At 40.0% G+C, this 17,189-nt stretch overlaps 1 protein-coding gene across 1 annotated transcript in view; it reads left to right on the forward strand.

Moving 5' to 3' along the window:
* Window positions 1–6,504: 6,504 nt before the first annotated feature.
* Window positions 6,505–17,189, forward strand: part of tspoap1 (TSPO associated protein 1) — a 45,278-nt gene continuing 34,593 nt past the window's right edge. The window contains 6 exon segments of the mRNA XM_089016585.1: window positions 6,505–6,660; window positions 7,499–8,400; window positions 15,157–15,264; window positions 15,392–15,520; window positions 16,233–16,409; window positions 16,899–17,084. Of these exon segments, the coding sequence (XP_088872711.1) occupies window positions 7,618–8,400; window positions 15,157–15,264; window positions 15,392–15,520; window positions 16,233–16,409; window positions 16,899–17,084 (1,383 nt within the window). The 5' untranslated portion in view covers window positions 6,505–6,660; window positions 7,499–7,617.

The following is a 17,189-nucleotide window of genomic DNA, read 5'->3' on the forward strand; positions in this document are numbered from 1 at the left end:
CTTCTTTCACCAGAAAAAGTTAATTCCTAAATTATATGGCTCTGGAGTTATATGAGCTTGGAATGAGGGGGGCTGTTTATATAACGCTTTAACAACAGCTGAAGCTGCAACAAGCACTAACATAGAAGAAAGTGAAATGCTAGCCCCCTTGTGGGAAGGAAAAAAACATTGACAGAGGCCATGACCAGCGCTTTATCGGCACCGAAGCTTGAAAAAAACCCAAACACATTCGGGAATGGCGCTGTAAGTCATATTTTTAATTACCAAATAAATTCGTGAATGAGTTCATTTTCAGCAATACGTTTGTTCGGCAGGACAATTTTTTTTATGTAACTCCATTTTGAATATCCACTGTTGTGTCACTTCCCGATTCAAACGAACCATTTGCAACTTTGGAACAATTGTTCAGCGATCAAAGAGGAAAATTCTCCCTTCACAATAGGATATAATATGAATCCACAAGGGAATAATGTTGCCTTTTGTGTCAACATGTGATTCCCCTCTCTTCCCAATGCCCAGTCCTGAGAAAGAGCTGATAAATATCATAAGTGCCAAATTGTAGCTTAAGAATAACACCAATTTTCATTTACAAAAATAATTCATCATATACATGTATTACATAAATTAAAACAAAAATGCAAAGTTGAATTTCTTTTTATTGACTCACATGGAGGAAAGACAACAATTGAATGGTAAATATTGCAGAATTTTAACAAACTACTAACATTCTTAAATGGATATTGAACCACCACATCACATTAGATTTAAATGTATTGTTATACAGAAAGCTACATGTATTTGAATGTAGTTCTGTGCAAAGCAGGGTTTATGTGAACGTATCCTTGTTCTTGTCTCAACTTTCATAATTGTAAGCCAAAATGTAGTAATTTAAAGAACATACCTTTTGTGAGAATATTTGGTGTCACTCGAATTTTTTTAATAGTCATAAAAATTAATAAAATTAAATGGAAGTCCACCTGAAAAATTCTTTGAGGAATATCATAGTTTCCTTAGCATCCCAATTCCTGGTCTCATCAATCTGACTTTGTCTAAGTAGTAGCTCTTAGATCTTTCATCTCCTCGGCTCTCTCAGACTATCCGGCTTCAGTGACAGAGATTACACAAAACAATAAATAGCTCATCATTGTATCATGCTCATCATGTTATGTACCCGCCTATCTTTAAAAAGTAGGGGCGGAAAACCAATAACAAAGAAAGCTAAAGCTTCATTGGTATCCTTGCATCTCCTGTTTCAGGCAAAGCTCTCTGATAGTCATGTCCCACTCGCTTCTGTACAATCCCATTGGGAGACGGCTGTTCAGATCCTGTGGCGGGTGTGTCTTTTTTTTTTTTTGGCATGTTGATGTACAGTATGGGCGTGATGGGGCCGGTGGCTGTGGCTTCAAGCTGAATAATTCTCAAAACTACATTTTACAAACTGACTTTCAGTTATCTGAAGAAAGTTGATGATTTGTGACATTAACATCACTTACGCTGTATGAACGCAAGCTATTGATTAAATACCGGAAAAGGGGACTCACTCGTAATTGCTCACATGAGCAATGAAATGGAGTGAGTAACTGTATGAGATTGAGTGAGTGGAACAGGCTCCCTTCTTGAACCTGAGCGGGTTTTGTCCGTTTTTTTCTGTGCTCATTAGGGATTTTCCATTACAAACATCATCTTCAAACATAAGGTTGTCCATATGCGCACTTTGTACTCCTGGGCTGAGCCAGAACATGTTCAGGGGTGAGGGGTGCACCAGTCAATCTTGATCATAGCATCCACATTTGAGGTTTCTTTAAATAAAATGAATGCATATCCAGAACAATAATAAATAACAATAATTTCACTCGTAATCAAGCAGCAATCTGAGTAAAAAAAACAGCAACGCTTTGCTGATCTGCCATTTTTTTAAAGTGCAGACTTTAGCAAATGGTCAATCAGTAATCAACTGTCACAGACAGCCAACATCATTTTGTAAATCCCTTCACAATTTTATATGTCTCTTTTTATTTTTCTGTCTTCCGATTTGTACGATGAATGCATGTGTAATATTGGTATGGGTGTGAATTTGGTTTCATGATGGCATAACTGTGGATAGTAAGATAAACAATGACTTCTTGGAAATGTTTTTTTGCTTACTAGGGTGTGAAAATACTGATTTTGATTGATGATCCACATAAGGACTGAATGTTCCTTTCTTCATATATTTTTTGTATTATTGAAATATGCATGTATCTACCCCGGTCAAGGATGACGCTTCGTACTAATGTCACAAACGTTTATTGTGGAACGCTTGGAACACCGTGAAAACGAAAGGACATTTACAAACAACAATTAACATTACAATAAGTTCGAGAAGACATACAGTAAATAAGCAAATTAATAACGTACCGTGTGCACCTTATGAACTGAAAGTAGATAAACTTTGACGACGTAGACTTTAGAACAAAGGTGGGCAGACTGCGGCCCGCGGTCCCCTTGGTCTTTTAAATCCGGCCCGCCAAAGGTTGGTACACAACTGAGGTTTCATGTGATTAACGATATTCATTTCATTTGGACTTGTAATGCCAAGCATTTAAATGTCAGGTGTTACTTGGAGTTGCAGAAGACAGGGAGGGAGGGGGAGAGAGTGATAAATCGAGGAAGAAAACTTATTTACCACCTCTGACAAACAGGAATTTCCAAACTAGGTTTAAAAAATATACAGTATACGCATTAAAACGGTGACATGCAAGTGACTCTTGATTGGAGTGAGTTTTACTGGAATTGCGAAGGTTTTTAATTGTGTTAATTTACATTTACATCATGTAGATCGTGACATTCAAACTTCTTCTTCTTTTCCTTTCGGCTTTTCCCTTCAGGGGTCGCCACAGCGAATCAATGTCCTCCATCTATCCCGGTTTTGTGCATCCTCTTCTCGCACACCAGCTACCTTCATGTCCTCTTTGACCACATCCATAAACCTCCTCTTCGGTCTTCCTCTCGGTCTCCTGCCTGGCAGTTCAAGGCTCAGCATCCTTCTCCCGATATAGTCACTCTCTCTCCTCTGGACATGTCCAAACCATCTCAGTCTGGCCTCTATGACTTTATCTTCAAAGCCTCTAATATGAGTTGTCCCTCTAATGTACTCATTCCTGATCCTATCCAACCTGGTCACTCCCAAAGAAAACCTCAACATCTTCATCTCTGCTACCTCCAGCTCTGCTTCCTGTCTTTTCTTCAGTGGCACTGTCTCCAGTCCAAACATCATGGCTTGTCTCAACACTGTTTTATACACTTTTCCTTTCATCCTAACTGAAACCCTTCCATCACACATCACACCTGACATTTTTCTCCAGCCGCTCCAGCCTGCCTGGACACGCTTCTTCACCTCTTTTCCACACTCTCCATTGCTCTGGACAGTTGACCCCAAGTACTTAAAATCATCCACCTTCTTTATCTCTTCCCCCTGTAGCATCACTCTTGCACTTGGATCCCTCTCATTCACACACCTATATTCCGTCTTGCTGCGACTGATCTTCATTCCTCTCCTTTCCAGGGCATATCTCCACGTCTCTAGTTTCTCCGCCACCTGCTCCCCGTTCTCGCTACAGATCACAATGTCATCTGCAAACATCATGGTCCAAGGAGATTCTTGTCTAACATCTTCTGTCAGCCTGTCCATCACCATAGCAAATAAGAAGGGGCTCAGAGCTGACCCCTGGTGGAGTCCCACCTCCACCTTGAATTCCTCAGTCATACCGACAGCACACCTCACAACTGTCTTACAGTCATGATACATGTCTTGCACCGCTCTGACATACTTTTCTGTCATTCCAGACTTCCTCATGCAATGCCACAGCTCTTCTCTAGGCACCCTGTCATACGCTTTCTCCAGATCTACAAAGACACAATGCAATTCCTTCTGACCTTCTCTGTACTTCTCTATCAGCATTCTTAAAGCAAACACTGTCGTACTCTTTTTTGGCATGAATCCATACTGCTGCTCACAAATGTTCACTTCTGCTCTTAGTCTTGCTTCAACTACTCTTTCCCAAAGTTTCATTGTATGGCTCATCAACTTTATTCCTCTGTAGTTAGTACAACTCTGCACATCTCCTTTCTTCTTAAAAATGGGCACGAGTACACTTCGTCTCCATTCTTCAGGCATCTGTTCACCATCTAAGATGTTGTTGAATAACCCAGTCAGGAACACCATCGCCACCTCTCCAAGACACTTCCAGATTGTGATATTCAAACAAAGAACAGTAATTACGCGGAATAGGAAGTGAGATGTATCTGATTATTCAAAGCTGTTTACAAAGTATGAAACATTCAGGAGATACTTCCAGTCAGATCATCTTACATTTAGGAGACTTTAAAAAAACAAGGATGAGAATGATTTGACTGTGATCATGTTAACAACAATTGAAAACTGAAGCGTTCCCTGGCTTGCTTCAAATGTTTGTGCATGACATGAGCTGAGCAACGCTGTCATGTGTGGTGATCTCAGGGATCTATAGATGGGCATGGAAAGAAAACCACCAGATCTCTTACTCATCTCGTTTCGTAGCAAATAGTCCGAATGATGTGATATTCTGTATAAATATTTTGTATAGATTTTTATAAACGTGTACTGCACGCTGCAGTTTTTGGGCAATATAACACTTTGTTGCTTGTGTTGTAACACTTGTATGTCATGAATATATTTGGACGTTGATACCGGACATATTGTACCGTTGTTGTTTCACTTTTCTCATTAATAAAAGTATGTTCATATCTGAATGGTTTTTTTCTGATGATGTTTTATATGGACTGAAAAACAGATGCAGTTTTTGGGATATGGACCGTATTTTGTGCTGAACCAGCCAGCCTGTCGAATTTGTGGAATGAATGTGGCCCCCCAAGCAAAAAACTTTGCCCACCCATGCTATAGACTGTCGTTCTCTCTCTCTAGCAGTTACTCTCGTTCTGTCTCTCTCTTGCGATTACTCTTGTTCTGTCTCTAGCGATTACTCTGGTACATCGAAGCACATGACACGGAAGCGGAAGTGATAATGACAAAACATTAGAAATAAAGTATTGAAGACGATTTAAAAAAAAACATAGATATGAAGGTTTGCATGGAAATGTTAAACACTTTTACAGAAAAACAAGACCAAATAAATTATATTTTTGTTTTCATGGCAACCAATGACAACATACCCGCCAGTTACAATGCAGTTAATACTTTAAAAGAACTTTCATCAGAGAATCAAAGAGTGTAATAATGTACTACAGTATCCAATGTTAAAATCATATTTGACTGACATTTTCCCATGGGACAGGGGGGTGTGACCTTGGCCATCCCTGGCCACTGTATACCTCTGAACCATCAGAATTCCCTAGGCTGTCGATCAATGAAGACTTGAAGTGGTTGTGTCATCATATTTTTGGTGGCATGTTTTAGACACTTTCAGTGTAGAGAAAAAATCAGCGCGTTAACTAATATGCCTTCCCTTTGGGAAGTTAATTCAGAACACTCTGAGGCGGTCAATCATTGTCTTGATTTCAAACACAGCCTTTAAGGACAACCGACACCCCCAGACAAGTGTCCATAATTTGTGAAATCACTTTAAATGACTTCTACTGAGCGTATTTTACAAAGATTCCACGGCATAGAGCTATATTTTACGTTTTAAGACTCTCGCTGAATATTCAGGAAGTCTTGTTTTCCAGTTGATGATGATGCCTGATGTGACGTCACGTCTGGAATGCCCCTGACCGAGAAAGCGACACACAATGCATTTTGGGTACTTTGTTTGGTCTGAAAACTGTGTTGATCCGTGTTGATGGCGATATTAGAAGGAAAACACATGAATAACGCGATGGTGAATCGTTGTGTGTTGCACCAAGACTACTATTTGATACTAGTTGACACAAATTCCCAGCAGACAAATCAGCCCATTTCCAACACAGCTTGGGCGCCATCTTTTTTGGGACGCTACATTGGAGTCCTGAGGGCTCGAATTGACATGGGAATTTTACTCGTTTCCATTTTTGTGTTGACTAAAGCACAAGATAACCTTGACTTTTCCTTTCTTCAAAACAGTTCTAAAATATCCCAATGGGATATAAAATATGTTGTCTGTCTTTTCAAGTACTGTTACTTTATAACATCTCAGAAAAAGTTGTTGCTGACGTCACCTATTATTTGACTCTTTTGGGTGGAGTTTTACATACGGGGAAGAATGACCCACAACATAATCACCACGATTTTTTTCCCAACGTAACATGAGGGTTAAAGTCACCAAGTTCGTGTTATGTGAGTGTACCAGAAAACCCCGAATCCAAAATCACAATGCTTTCGTATTTGTATTGGAATATTCGACACCGTGTGCTTATAATTGTACTAGTGGTCCTTATTCAACACGCGTTGGCGAAATTTATGTTGCCTTCATGTTCGTTGGTAATAAATATATAATGGTCAAACGCCGCAGGGTACGCGAATGCAGCACCCCTTCTGGACAGCCGGGGCGGGTGACGCGTTCTTTACGGATAAACAAACTCCCTGTTGCATGATTGCTCCAAGAACCTTTTGGTTGCGAGTGGAGGCTGGTTTGATCGCAGTCCTTTTGGAACTATTGTGGTCACGTGAAAGCAAAGTAACGTTGCAATGTTCGTATCCGCTATGAGGTAAGTTTGGTTGAAGTCGCAGCCAGGACAATTCTATCTAACGTTGGCTCATAAACGCATTAAATTTACCAAGTCACAGCGAATCCAGGTCCTAATTTACCTAGGACCAGTGCTGTTCTCGTGTGATTTAATTTAGCAAATCAAATGGTTTATCCGAATGTATCGTTACCTACACAAGTAAGCTAATTAAATAGCAGACTTCTAATAAGCCATAATAGACTCAAGTTCGAAGCTTTCACGCCTGGGTGCGGACGCATAGTTTACGATCGCACTGGTGATCATCGCGCTGATGATGCTGACAAATTTCTTGTAATTGTTTTTTTTATTTGTTGTTTTTCCGTTCTTACTTACGTTATCACTTGTTGCATTCATAGATTAACATTAGTTCGAAGTTTGCCGTAGTTGAATCAACGGCCAAAATAAAAAAAAGAAAACAGTAACATTGTCCAAAATACAAGTTTAGCTGGATTTGAATTCCCATTAAGAGATTGGCTTTCTTACTCCTCATGCCATGAACGCCGGGTGGAACAATTTTCAGATGCAAATTCTGAAAGCAAAAAGGTCAAAAGAAATGGTCCTGACAGATCCAGATTAATTTTACCCACCTCATGTGTTTCATATTCAAAACTGACCTTAATGGTCTAAATCAATTCATTTCAAGTATTGGGTCATTTGTAAAGGTAGAATAGCTCTTGGGTTGGATAATGTCATTATGTGTGCAGTCAGAGGTCACGTTGTTTTAACACCCACCATATAATCTATTGCTAGACCATAACTGTGCTATTTCTTGTCATACCATTTTCCGTACGATACATCCTTCTCTGTCTCATCATTCCAGTGTCCTGGTCTGACAACTGCATGCTGCATGTCTGAAATAAACTGTCCATCGCCCAACTGCACGTACTTTGTGATACACTCTTTAAAGGTGACTGTGTCACCTGTGCTGTGACTGGAACAATGAGAAAAGACAGTCATAACATTCTGCTATTATCATCCAAGAAATCATGCCAGGACCTGACAAACCATGGACCAGAGCTAGAAACTCTACATGCTGTTTTGGAAGTGGAAGAGGAACGAACAGAGCAGGCCTTCTCTGTGGAGATAAGACACTCACGGGGACCACAGGAGCCTTTGCAGGAGGTGACTTCCAGACACGCGTGCCGAAAAAACAGATACTCAAACAGGTTGCGGTGTCTCTTTAAAGACAGTGGGCGATACAACAACATTGAGGCAGGCAGCTCCACAGGCGAAACTCGGCTGAATCTGGAGCAGCTGCTGCTAATGCTTTCTGGAAAAATAAATAGTGAGCAGGGAGACTATAAATTGCATAGACGGGAATTGGAGCTGGAAAAAGCCATCGTCCTCTGTCAACTGCTCGACACCCACCAAGATTTTCTGCACAAACGACAGCTTTTGCGACAGTTCACCGAAGATGGCAGCAACGTTAACCATATTCTTCCTCATCTAAACCACTCAAGGACCTTGCTGCGTGGATCCAAAATTGTTTGTTCCTCCAAGATCAAAACCAAACAGGACCAGCTGGTACAGCAGGCAGCAAGCAGTGACTTGTGTTTAGATAACGGCCATACCACGTGTGTAGCAGCAGACACCTGTTGGAGCAAAATTTGTCACCCTCATAACACTTCTCATGCACAGCGCAACGACCAGACCACCTACTACACACCGTTTACTGGGTCAGATGAGTTCCCTCCCACCAAATGCATGGACGGGAATATGGCGGTAAGTTTCCTGATTGAACTGTATCTATTTTAATGTTCTGTGTTTGTATAAAATGACCTGTTCACCACATGGGCAACTATGAATTGTATTTGAAATCTAGTTTTTGGGCCTCAAAATATGCACATTGACAAATGTTTTTTACAAGATTTTCGACTAAGTAATTATTGGGCCATTCATCCTGGAAAAAAAACATTGATGCCACAGGTCTCTGATGTTGGACCCAAGAGAAGTGGCTCAAATTCCCTCTGTATTGATCTTGAAAGTACATATGTGATAATTGTGGGTTTGGGCGCTTGAGCATCTTTCCCCTCATAGGCAGCACTTATTTCGAAGCATATTCAAATCACATGATTGTCCCTAAGGTCATGATCAAATGAGATGAAGCATTACAAATAATGGGTTAATTTCACACCGAGAGATGATGTGACTCTGAATACAAGCGGTTGTCTGGCTTCAACCCTCTCTCAATTCAAAAGGGATCATCCCAGAAAATAGTTAGCTTGATGGAACTGATGGGTCAAGTCACCTGTGTTTGGCTGATCAAATGAGGTGTGTCAATATTGTTTTTTGATACCAATGAATAGAACGGAAGATAAAGTGGCAGTTATTGAAAATAATCCTCAGGCACCTAAAGCAGTAGTCTTGTGATCACAAGTACAGCATTACACAACAGTTGATTGAATATTAGTGTGCATTGTGAAATGAAAACACGTGAGATGTCTGGAGGCTGATATTTTTTAAGTACATCTCGCTCCAGTCTTAACTCATTCACTGCCAGCTTTGGGCAAAAATGTGTCCACTCCAGTAGGTTTTTTGGTCATTGTCATTCCAATTCCAGGAATCACAGTTGTAGGACTAAATAAACATTCAATTCAGTTGAAGAAACCTTAGACTCTCTTCTTTCATCAGAAAAAGAGTTAATTCATATGTTACATGGGCCTGGAATTATCTGAGCTTGAAATGGGGGCGGCTGTACAAAATCCAATACAACAATATTGATTTATATCGCGCTTTAACAACTGAAACTGTAACAAAACGCTGACATTGCGCCCTCATTGAGGGGGAAAAAAACATTGATAGAGGTCTGACCAGCACTTTATCGGCAAATTCGGGAATGGCGCTCCACATCATACGTTTCAATTCCTTTATAAATTTATGAATGGCAGCGGATGATTAATAGAGTACTGCAAGAGTTGACTTAAAGGACAACCGACGCCTCCGGACAAGTTGTGTCCATAATTTGTAAAATGGCTTCAAATGACTTCTACTGAGCGTATTTTACAAAGATTCCACCGCATATATAGCATTTTACGTTTTAAGACTCGTCATGTTGCATCAAAAGGAGCCAGAAGAGGGTGACCAAGCTCCATATAAGGAATTTATCAGCCTGTGGAAACGGCCTGATTAATTCCTCACAGGAAGCTTGGTCGCCATTTTCTGCCTCTTTTCTGGGATGCTACATTGCAGTCCAGATGCCTCAAAATGACACGGAAGGACTTCTTTAATCAATTGCAAACATATATGCTTTCCTCTTCAGAACTATTTGAATCATATTCATAACTGGATGTGTAACAAGAAAGCATATTCTCCTAATCTGAAGCCATTGTTTTGATTCTCCAGCAATGCAAGACGTCTTGGCGTGACGTCACGAACTGGGGGCGGGACTTTCTGAAAATGCCCAATTCACAGCTCAATTTTTTGCATATTTTGCATACTGCGTGTTTTGGGTATTTTAGATGCTGTAAAACGTTTTTCTGATGTCAGTTAAGAAACAAAAAAGTGACGTCGGTTGTCCTTTAAATTAATGGAGATTTGGTACTTTCACATCGGGTGGTTGACAGTGGTGGTAATGAGGTGATTGGGGAAAGTCAAAGCAAAAAATGTTACATATTGTTGGCATGGTACATAATGACGAAAGGACAACAGAGACCAACAAAAACAATCAGTTTTGAAAGAAGTGGCTTGAAGTCCAGCGTGCATTTAATTGACTTTTGATGGTGCTTGTTGGATTTGTAGTGTTTTTCGAACTGAAGTTCTGTCCACAGCCGGGAAGAGCAGTGTTGCTAACTGTCTATTTATGTGCCAGCGAGCTACTTTGAACCAGACTCACAAGTTTGGGTATCTCGTTTAATTGGCTTGACCTATATGTGGATAGAGGGGACTTAATCTTATTGCGTCTACTTGAAGTTATGGTTGAAGTTAAGTTGTCAAATTTGACATTGCAGATTTGTCAAGGCCATGTGCATATTGTGTTAAGCCACACCAGTATGAAAGAAAACACTCAATAAAAGCATGATTAGTTAGTTATGTGACTCTGTTATTGCGGAATATCTGCACCATGTAACTGGTTCTATGATGATATTTGAATTTTGCATTATCAAAATGACCCTGGTGACATTGTCCCAAAACAAAAACCAAAAAATAACCAAAAATTTAAATAATCAATGAGAACATAAACTTACCGTAGCTAAAAATCAAAGGTCGTGTCTTTGAATTAGGACAGACACAAGCGATGTGACACTAAATCGGTCTTCATTGTTGTTATAAAATATTGCAATATATAATTGAACCCATAATCGCTCATTACAAATAATCCCGAAAAAAAGTTACTTCAAATTTGATCAGTTACCTCAAATGTGCTGAGACACTATGTTACCCAGGGCAGCACATTCCATGCAGTGCTTTTTAAGTGAGGAAGCAAACTGTCAAATAAAGAGACTTTCCTGTTCGATTCAATTTATTTAAAATCAGGTACTCTCAGCATCTTGTCAGGCTTGTTTTACAAGTGGAAAACTGCGACCGCACATTCACATTGGTTCCGCTTGCTTAACTGTGCGTCTCATGCAGCCTCCCCATGTTGCGGCCCATGTTGCCTCTTGAACAATCAATAGGGAGCCAACATCATTCCAGCGTCATCTCCATGGAAACGAGACATAGTCGCCGTTATGATTGGGCACTGACTGAATGCCTGCCTATTTGTGATAGGATGCTGAGGAAGTCTTCCCTACCCCCCTCTTCTCAATGACAACCCCTGTTTCATATGCTCAATTTTTCCAACCATCCCTTTTCTTCACCTTTATGGTGCCAGAAACAACATGAGACGCAGCCTGTCGCGTTTTTTCACATCTGGCTGAAAGCAAGAAGCAGCCTCGTTGGGCTCATAGTATCAGAGGAAGAGCTGGAGTACCACGGACATCTCCGTTTTACAGGGGCATTGCAGTGGGGACCTTTTATTTGGATTAATCTTGCATTTTTGTAATTTTGTATTATTTTTTGCGGTTCTATCTTGGGGCCTGTATGTCTTGCTTCAACATGACATGCAACATTGCCACTGTGCGGTTTTGTTTTTTTTCTGGGTGTTGCAAACTGGCCAACGATGACGGCGGTAAGGCATGGATGGAGAATATTTATGAGTAGCATGGTGTTACTTGAAAGCTCAAGTTTGTCCATACAAAGAGCATTTGGAGTGTCAGGATAATGAACGGAACTCTTTGGCATTTGAAATAGAGTAAATGTTGTCAGATGTTTTTTGAGGGCACTGGCCTCGTTTTGTGAGATGTCATTACTCAGAGAAGGACATGGCCCTTGACAACAAATGTGTCTTTAAATGATTTGAAACAGGCATTACGACCTTTCATGTTGTTTTATTTTATTTATTTACATATTTTTGACTTGCTGACCATGGTGAACTTTCCTTAGTTTTTTCCATATTTAAAAGGCCGTGAAAAAGATGTCCGCTCATAGACTTTTTCACAAAAGTTTTTTTTTTTTTCATGATCTGTCCTCTGTGGTTAACTGAGAGTGATGTACGATCTGTGGACTCAACCAAAGCCACCTGAGCAGACATCTACACATGTAAATAATATGCAGTGTCGACAGGAGACCCACATTTTACAACAAACTCCACAAGCATTAAGGAAATCAGAAGACCAGAGAGACAAGGATCCAGGACACTCCGACAAACCCTTGACCGCCTCTGCTAATATCCCTTCAGCATCATTATTAGGAAAAAGACACCACTCACTGTCTGAAAACCTAAATGGTTTTGAAACAGAAGGAAAACACAAGGTATGTAATTTTTGTGTTTTCTTGATAATATTAATGCATGACGAGCAATTAAGTTCAGTTGCTGTGTTATGTCAACATAAAATGTATGTTGCAGACTTTGCCAATCACGCATTTATTGACTCATTGAACATCTGTTATCCCACGCACTGGGAATGGGCCATTCTAAATTAGTCTTGGGGGCCTCCTGCCATGGATGGGCCATATTTGCTTTTCAATCGGAACCTGTCAATTTAAATTTTTTGCATGCAATGTACCATGACTTGTTGTTTTCATCGTAGCATTTGCTAGCATCACAGTTTTGATGATGAAGGTTATTGAAGAGCAGGCATTGTACAGAATAAAGTAAAATGTGAACATTTCCAAAAACTATATAGGATTAGAATGTTTAATGGGTTAAAAAGGGGGATCGAGGCTCTAACAGGCCTCCAACTGTACTGATTGTCCCTTTCGGGAGTACGACAACATTCTTGATGGAAAAAGACACAAGATTCTAACTCAATTGCGATTTTTTTTTAATGAATAAGACCAAATTGTTCAGGGTTTCAGTGTTCGACTACTGTTGAGTTGTGAATAAAATAAGCAATGCAATTTCTTCATTGATGCAAGAAAAAAAACTGTGATTAAAAAGAAGCATGTTGACTGTGGTTTTCTGTGATCAACATCTGTCTGGCCACCCCGTTTTTTGTGTGTGAAGATCATGGCAGGTTACAGTCTTTTGCATGATAGGGACCTTGTTGTCTTTGTGGGCAGGTAATTCTGATAGTTCTTTGTGCCTTTGTCGCTCATTTGAGCAATAGTTACAAATATTATAACTGTCAAAAGTATTTTCTTTGCAACGGCCATTCTATTCTCGATTGCCTTGCAGCTCAAGTAGCGTTTCAAAAGTGGCTTCCATACGATAAGTTATTCATCAAAGTCAGCTTTTACCAGATGGGTGAAATGCACACCATGTCGCTCAAAAGTGTAAACCCGTTAGCGAAAGACACTAATGCCAGCACTGCATCTCCAAAGCGACCTAATATTTTGCACCAGTGGGATAGTCGGAATTGGAGCACTCTTGACTCAGACCTCATTATTAGACTTTGTCATTCCTTTGCTTCCTTTGATCCATCCACCTCAAATCACGTTGAAAAAAGATGCATAGTTTGTGATAGTAGTTACCTGGATCTTTTTTTTAATGTGTGACTTAGAGATAAACAACATCCACTGTGTAATTGTTGCATTAAGTCACACACACACACACACACACACACACACACACACGCACACACACACTGTTTTCCATCACTGATTCTAAATGGTTGTATTTCCACATGGTTGCTGCATATTTACATATTACTGAATGAATAATTGATACATGAAGGTGAGGCTGTTCTTGAGACCATTTATCTCAGCAGCCCCCAAGTCACCCCACTGTCCAGCTGTCTGGTTACAAAGCATATAGATGGTCTCTAGGGTTGGAGGCCATGAACTGATTTTTTGTTGCATGCATATGCAATCACTTCAATATCATGTTGTATTTAATGGAATATCCTGTGTATGCATTTGGAAATATATCCTCCTGCCCTTCATCCCTTTTTAATTCAGTCTACTATTTCGAAACCTCTGTTTAATATCAGAATTTTATAAATACTGACTCTTTCATGTTTGAGACTCCACAATGTCAATAGCAAATGCCTAGTGACAGTATGTACAACATTTTAGTTCTGTACTTTCGTGATTTCTGAATCTTTTCAATTAGCAGTAGTGCTATAATATTACCTAGTGATACCTGCATAGGTTACAGTGAAAGATATCGATGCAGCCGTGATCATGGTTTTTGAAAATTGTGTTTGCCAATAGCGTGCTTGATATGAGACGGGCTCCTCGGCCTGTCATAGAGATGCAAAATGCAACATCATTTTTTGTATTTTCACGGTTGTTCATATAATTTCAAATCAAATGGTGTCATTGTGTCTTTCCTTCCAGACTGTGTTGTTTTAATTGAATATATGATCACCACCACCACCTGACCAATACTTCACCAGTCTATACTTTATTACTATATTACCTAAAATGACAGTCCTTTAATTTCAAATAAATATACATTGCTTTTTTGGCACTGCGCAGGATAATTACTCTAAAACTGTTCCCAGTAAGCCTATTTTATCTCTTTATTTATTATTTACTGCAAACCTCGGAGGTGCTTGCAGAGGATGTTGGTGTACTTGGCTTTCAAATCCAGGGGGGACAAAAGCAGCCTGTTATGGGCTCTTTGTCCTCTTGCTGTTTAAAGCAGACCCCCACCCTGCTCAGTGTCAGACACCCAAAGTCAATGAGTGATAAATGCAAGAGGAGATTTGAAATGACACTCGTAGAGAGAGGGGGGGAGATGATGGAGAGAGAGAGAGAGAGAGAGAGAGAGAGAGAGAGAGAGAGAGAGAGAGAGAGAGGGGGGGGGGGGGCTTTTGGAGTGCTTCAAAACACAGGTATGATTATGTTGTGCAAATCAATCCAATAGGATGATTCTTTTTTTTTTTTTTTCAACAAGATTTTATTCCTTGGTTCTTTCTGTCTGGGACACTGATGCAAAGCTCTTCTTCCAGTTATGCTGAGAGTATCCTAACTGAAAATCATTAACATTTAATCAATAAATAGGTCACTTGTGATTCTTGTGTGTCAATATTTATTGAATGGTTTTTGTTCCAGAGTGGTGCAGACTACCGGTTTCTGGTACGGCAGAACTTTGAACTCTTGCGAGCTTTGGATGAGCTTAAAAAGACATGCAGCATACTGAGAGAGGAAAATTGCCTGTTGGTAAGTTTCAAAGCAACAGCTGATTTTCATGACGTTGGACTGAAACTGAATATGTTGTAAATACTATGCTTAATTTTTTTTGTGTGTAGTTACCATTGACTGTAGGTGTTGTGTGTAATTTGTTTAGCGGAAGAGCAGTGTTCCAGAAACGGAGGAGAAGGTCAGGCGGCTCAGGAGGAAGAACACAGAACTGGCAGTGCTTGCCAAAAGGCTGGAGGATAGGGCACGGAAATTGCAAGAGGCGAATCTCAAAATGGTATACCTAAAAGATGTTGGAAACATGTGTTTAATATTATTGATTAGAATAATTTAAAGGGCTTAAATTATCCCACATGATGCAATTTTTATGGCGTGGCCTTACTGTAAAAATGCAAGTCATCTTCTGATCAAATTGTGATTATTTATTTATTTTAATCATTTGATCAACCCAAAATAAACACTGATTATTTAAAGCCTCACTAAATTTTTGGTTTGTCTGAATTGCAATCGAGACATTGCATAAATGATGTTTTATTGGAAATAATTACAAATTACAAGGAGTGCTATCGTACACAACGTAATTGTTTTTTTTTTTTTTTTTTTTCTATTTCCAAATAAAACAACATGCACCATATCTAGGCGTTATACTTCATTGAAACGAGACATGCTTTTTTTTCTCCAATACATTAAAATCCGCCGCCGACTGCCCGAAGACAGCCTGGTTTAGGCTCCAGCACCCCTTTCAACCCTAGTGAGGATAGTGCGGTTCAGAAAATTAATTAATGAATGAATAAAAACAATATTCATCAAATCTGTGGTTCAGACTTTAACCTGGCGCATGGCAACCTTTTGAGTTTCTCATATGGCCCATTTGCAAAATGAATTGCCTCCATCTACACGAGAGTCTGTTCTGTGGAACAGAGCTCTCCCCCTCCGAGCAATCTTTCTCTAGAAATTGTCACAATATGTCTTCAACTTTCTCCTTGTAGGTGAATTCTCCATCACTGATCAGGCCCGGATCAGTCGAACACTACAAGAGGGCATTTGCACGACAGCGAGCGCGTGATCTGGCCCAGCATGCAGATGCACTGTTGTGTAAGGACAAGGAGATCGCCGCCCTGCAGCAGGACTTCAGGGAACTGGAGGCGCGGCTGGGCGCTGCTAAAGTATGAACATTTTCATTTCTAATTTCTTACATCTCACGTCTTTCTTGTCCTGTCATTTATATTCATTGATTGCGGATTTGCCTGCGATTGTTAATGATCTTGAAAAAGTTTAAATTCAACTACCAATTCAGACTCTGCATCATTTTGGCTCAAGTCCCCTCTCTGCTGGACAACAATTGTTCTCCCATCAATAATAAACCCCCCCAAAAATCTGCTCTCCTCCAATAAAAGATTTGAAGCACAATTGCCGTTTCAATGACTTTTGATGCATACTGAAAGCATTCGGGTTTGACGTCAAAAGACAAATATGAAACACGATCAACATGTCAACTTTGATTTCCAGTCATTTCAATGTAGATCGAATATAAGCATCAGCGTTGACTCAAATCAATGATGTGATAACTCCAGTTCCTAAAAATGAAATATCAGCGCATTGGTGTTAATTGTTCTGTGTTTTATTGATATCCTCCACACCGTGTGTCTTCATAGGGTTCTCCTGTGCCTTCAAGCAAAGTTGAATTTGAGAAACTTCTCAGAGAGTCTCAACGAGAAGTTCTCAGACTTCAAAGACAGTTGGCTGTCACCTCGACCACGATGCACCGAAACCACAATCCTGATCCTGGTGGCCCAGATAAATGCGGGACATCTGCTGAGGTGGAGGTTGTCAAAGAAAAGGTAAAAATCGCTGGCGACACTTCATTAATGCCCGTATTTTCTATACTATACGGCGCACCGGATTATTAGGTGCACCTTCAACGAATGACATACCGTATTTTCCGG

This window comes from Hippocampus bargibanti, linkage group LG16, assembly GCF_051943395.1.
Source record: "Hippocampus bargibanti isolate YZ-2025 linkage group LG16, ASM5194339v1, whole genome shotgun sequence".
Classification (NCBI taxonomy): domain Eukaryota; kingdom Metazoa; phylum Chordata; class Actinopteri; order Syngnathiformes; family Syngnathidae; genus Hippocampus; species Hippocampus bargibanti.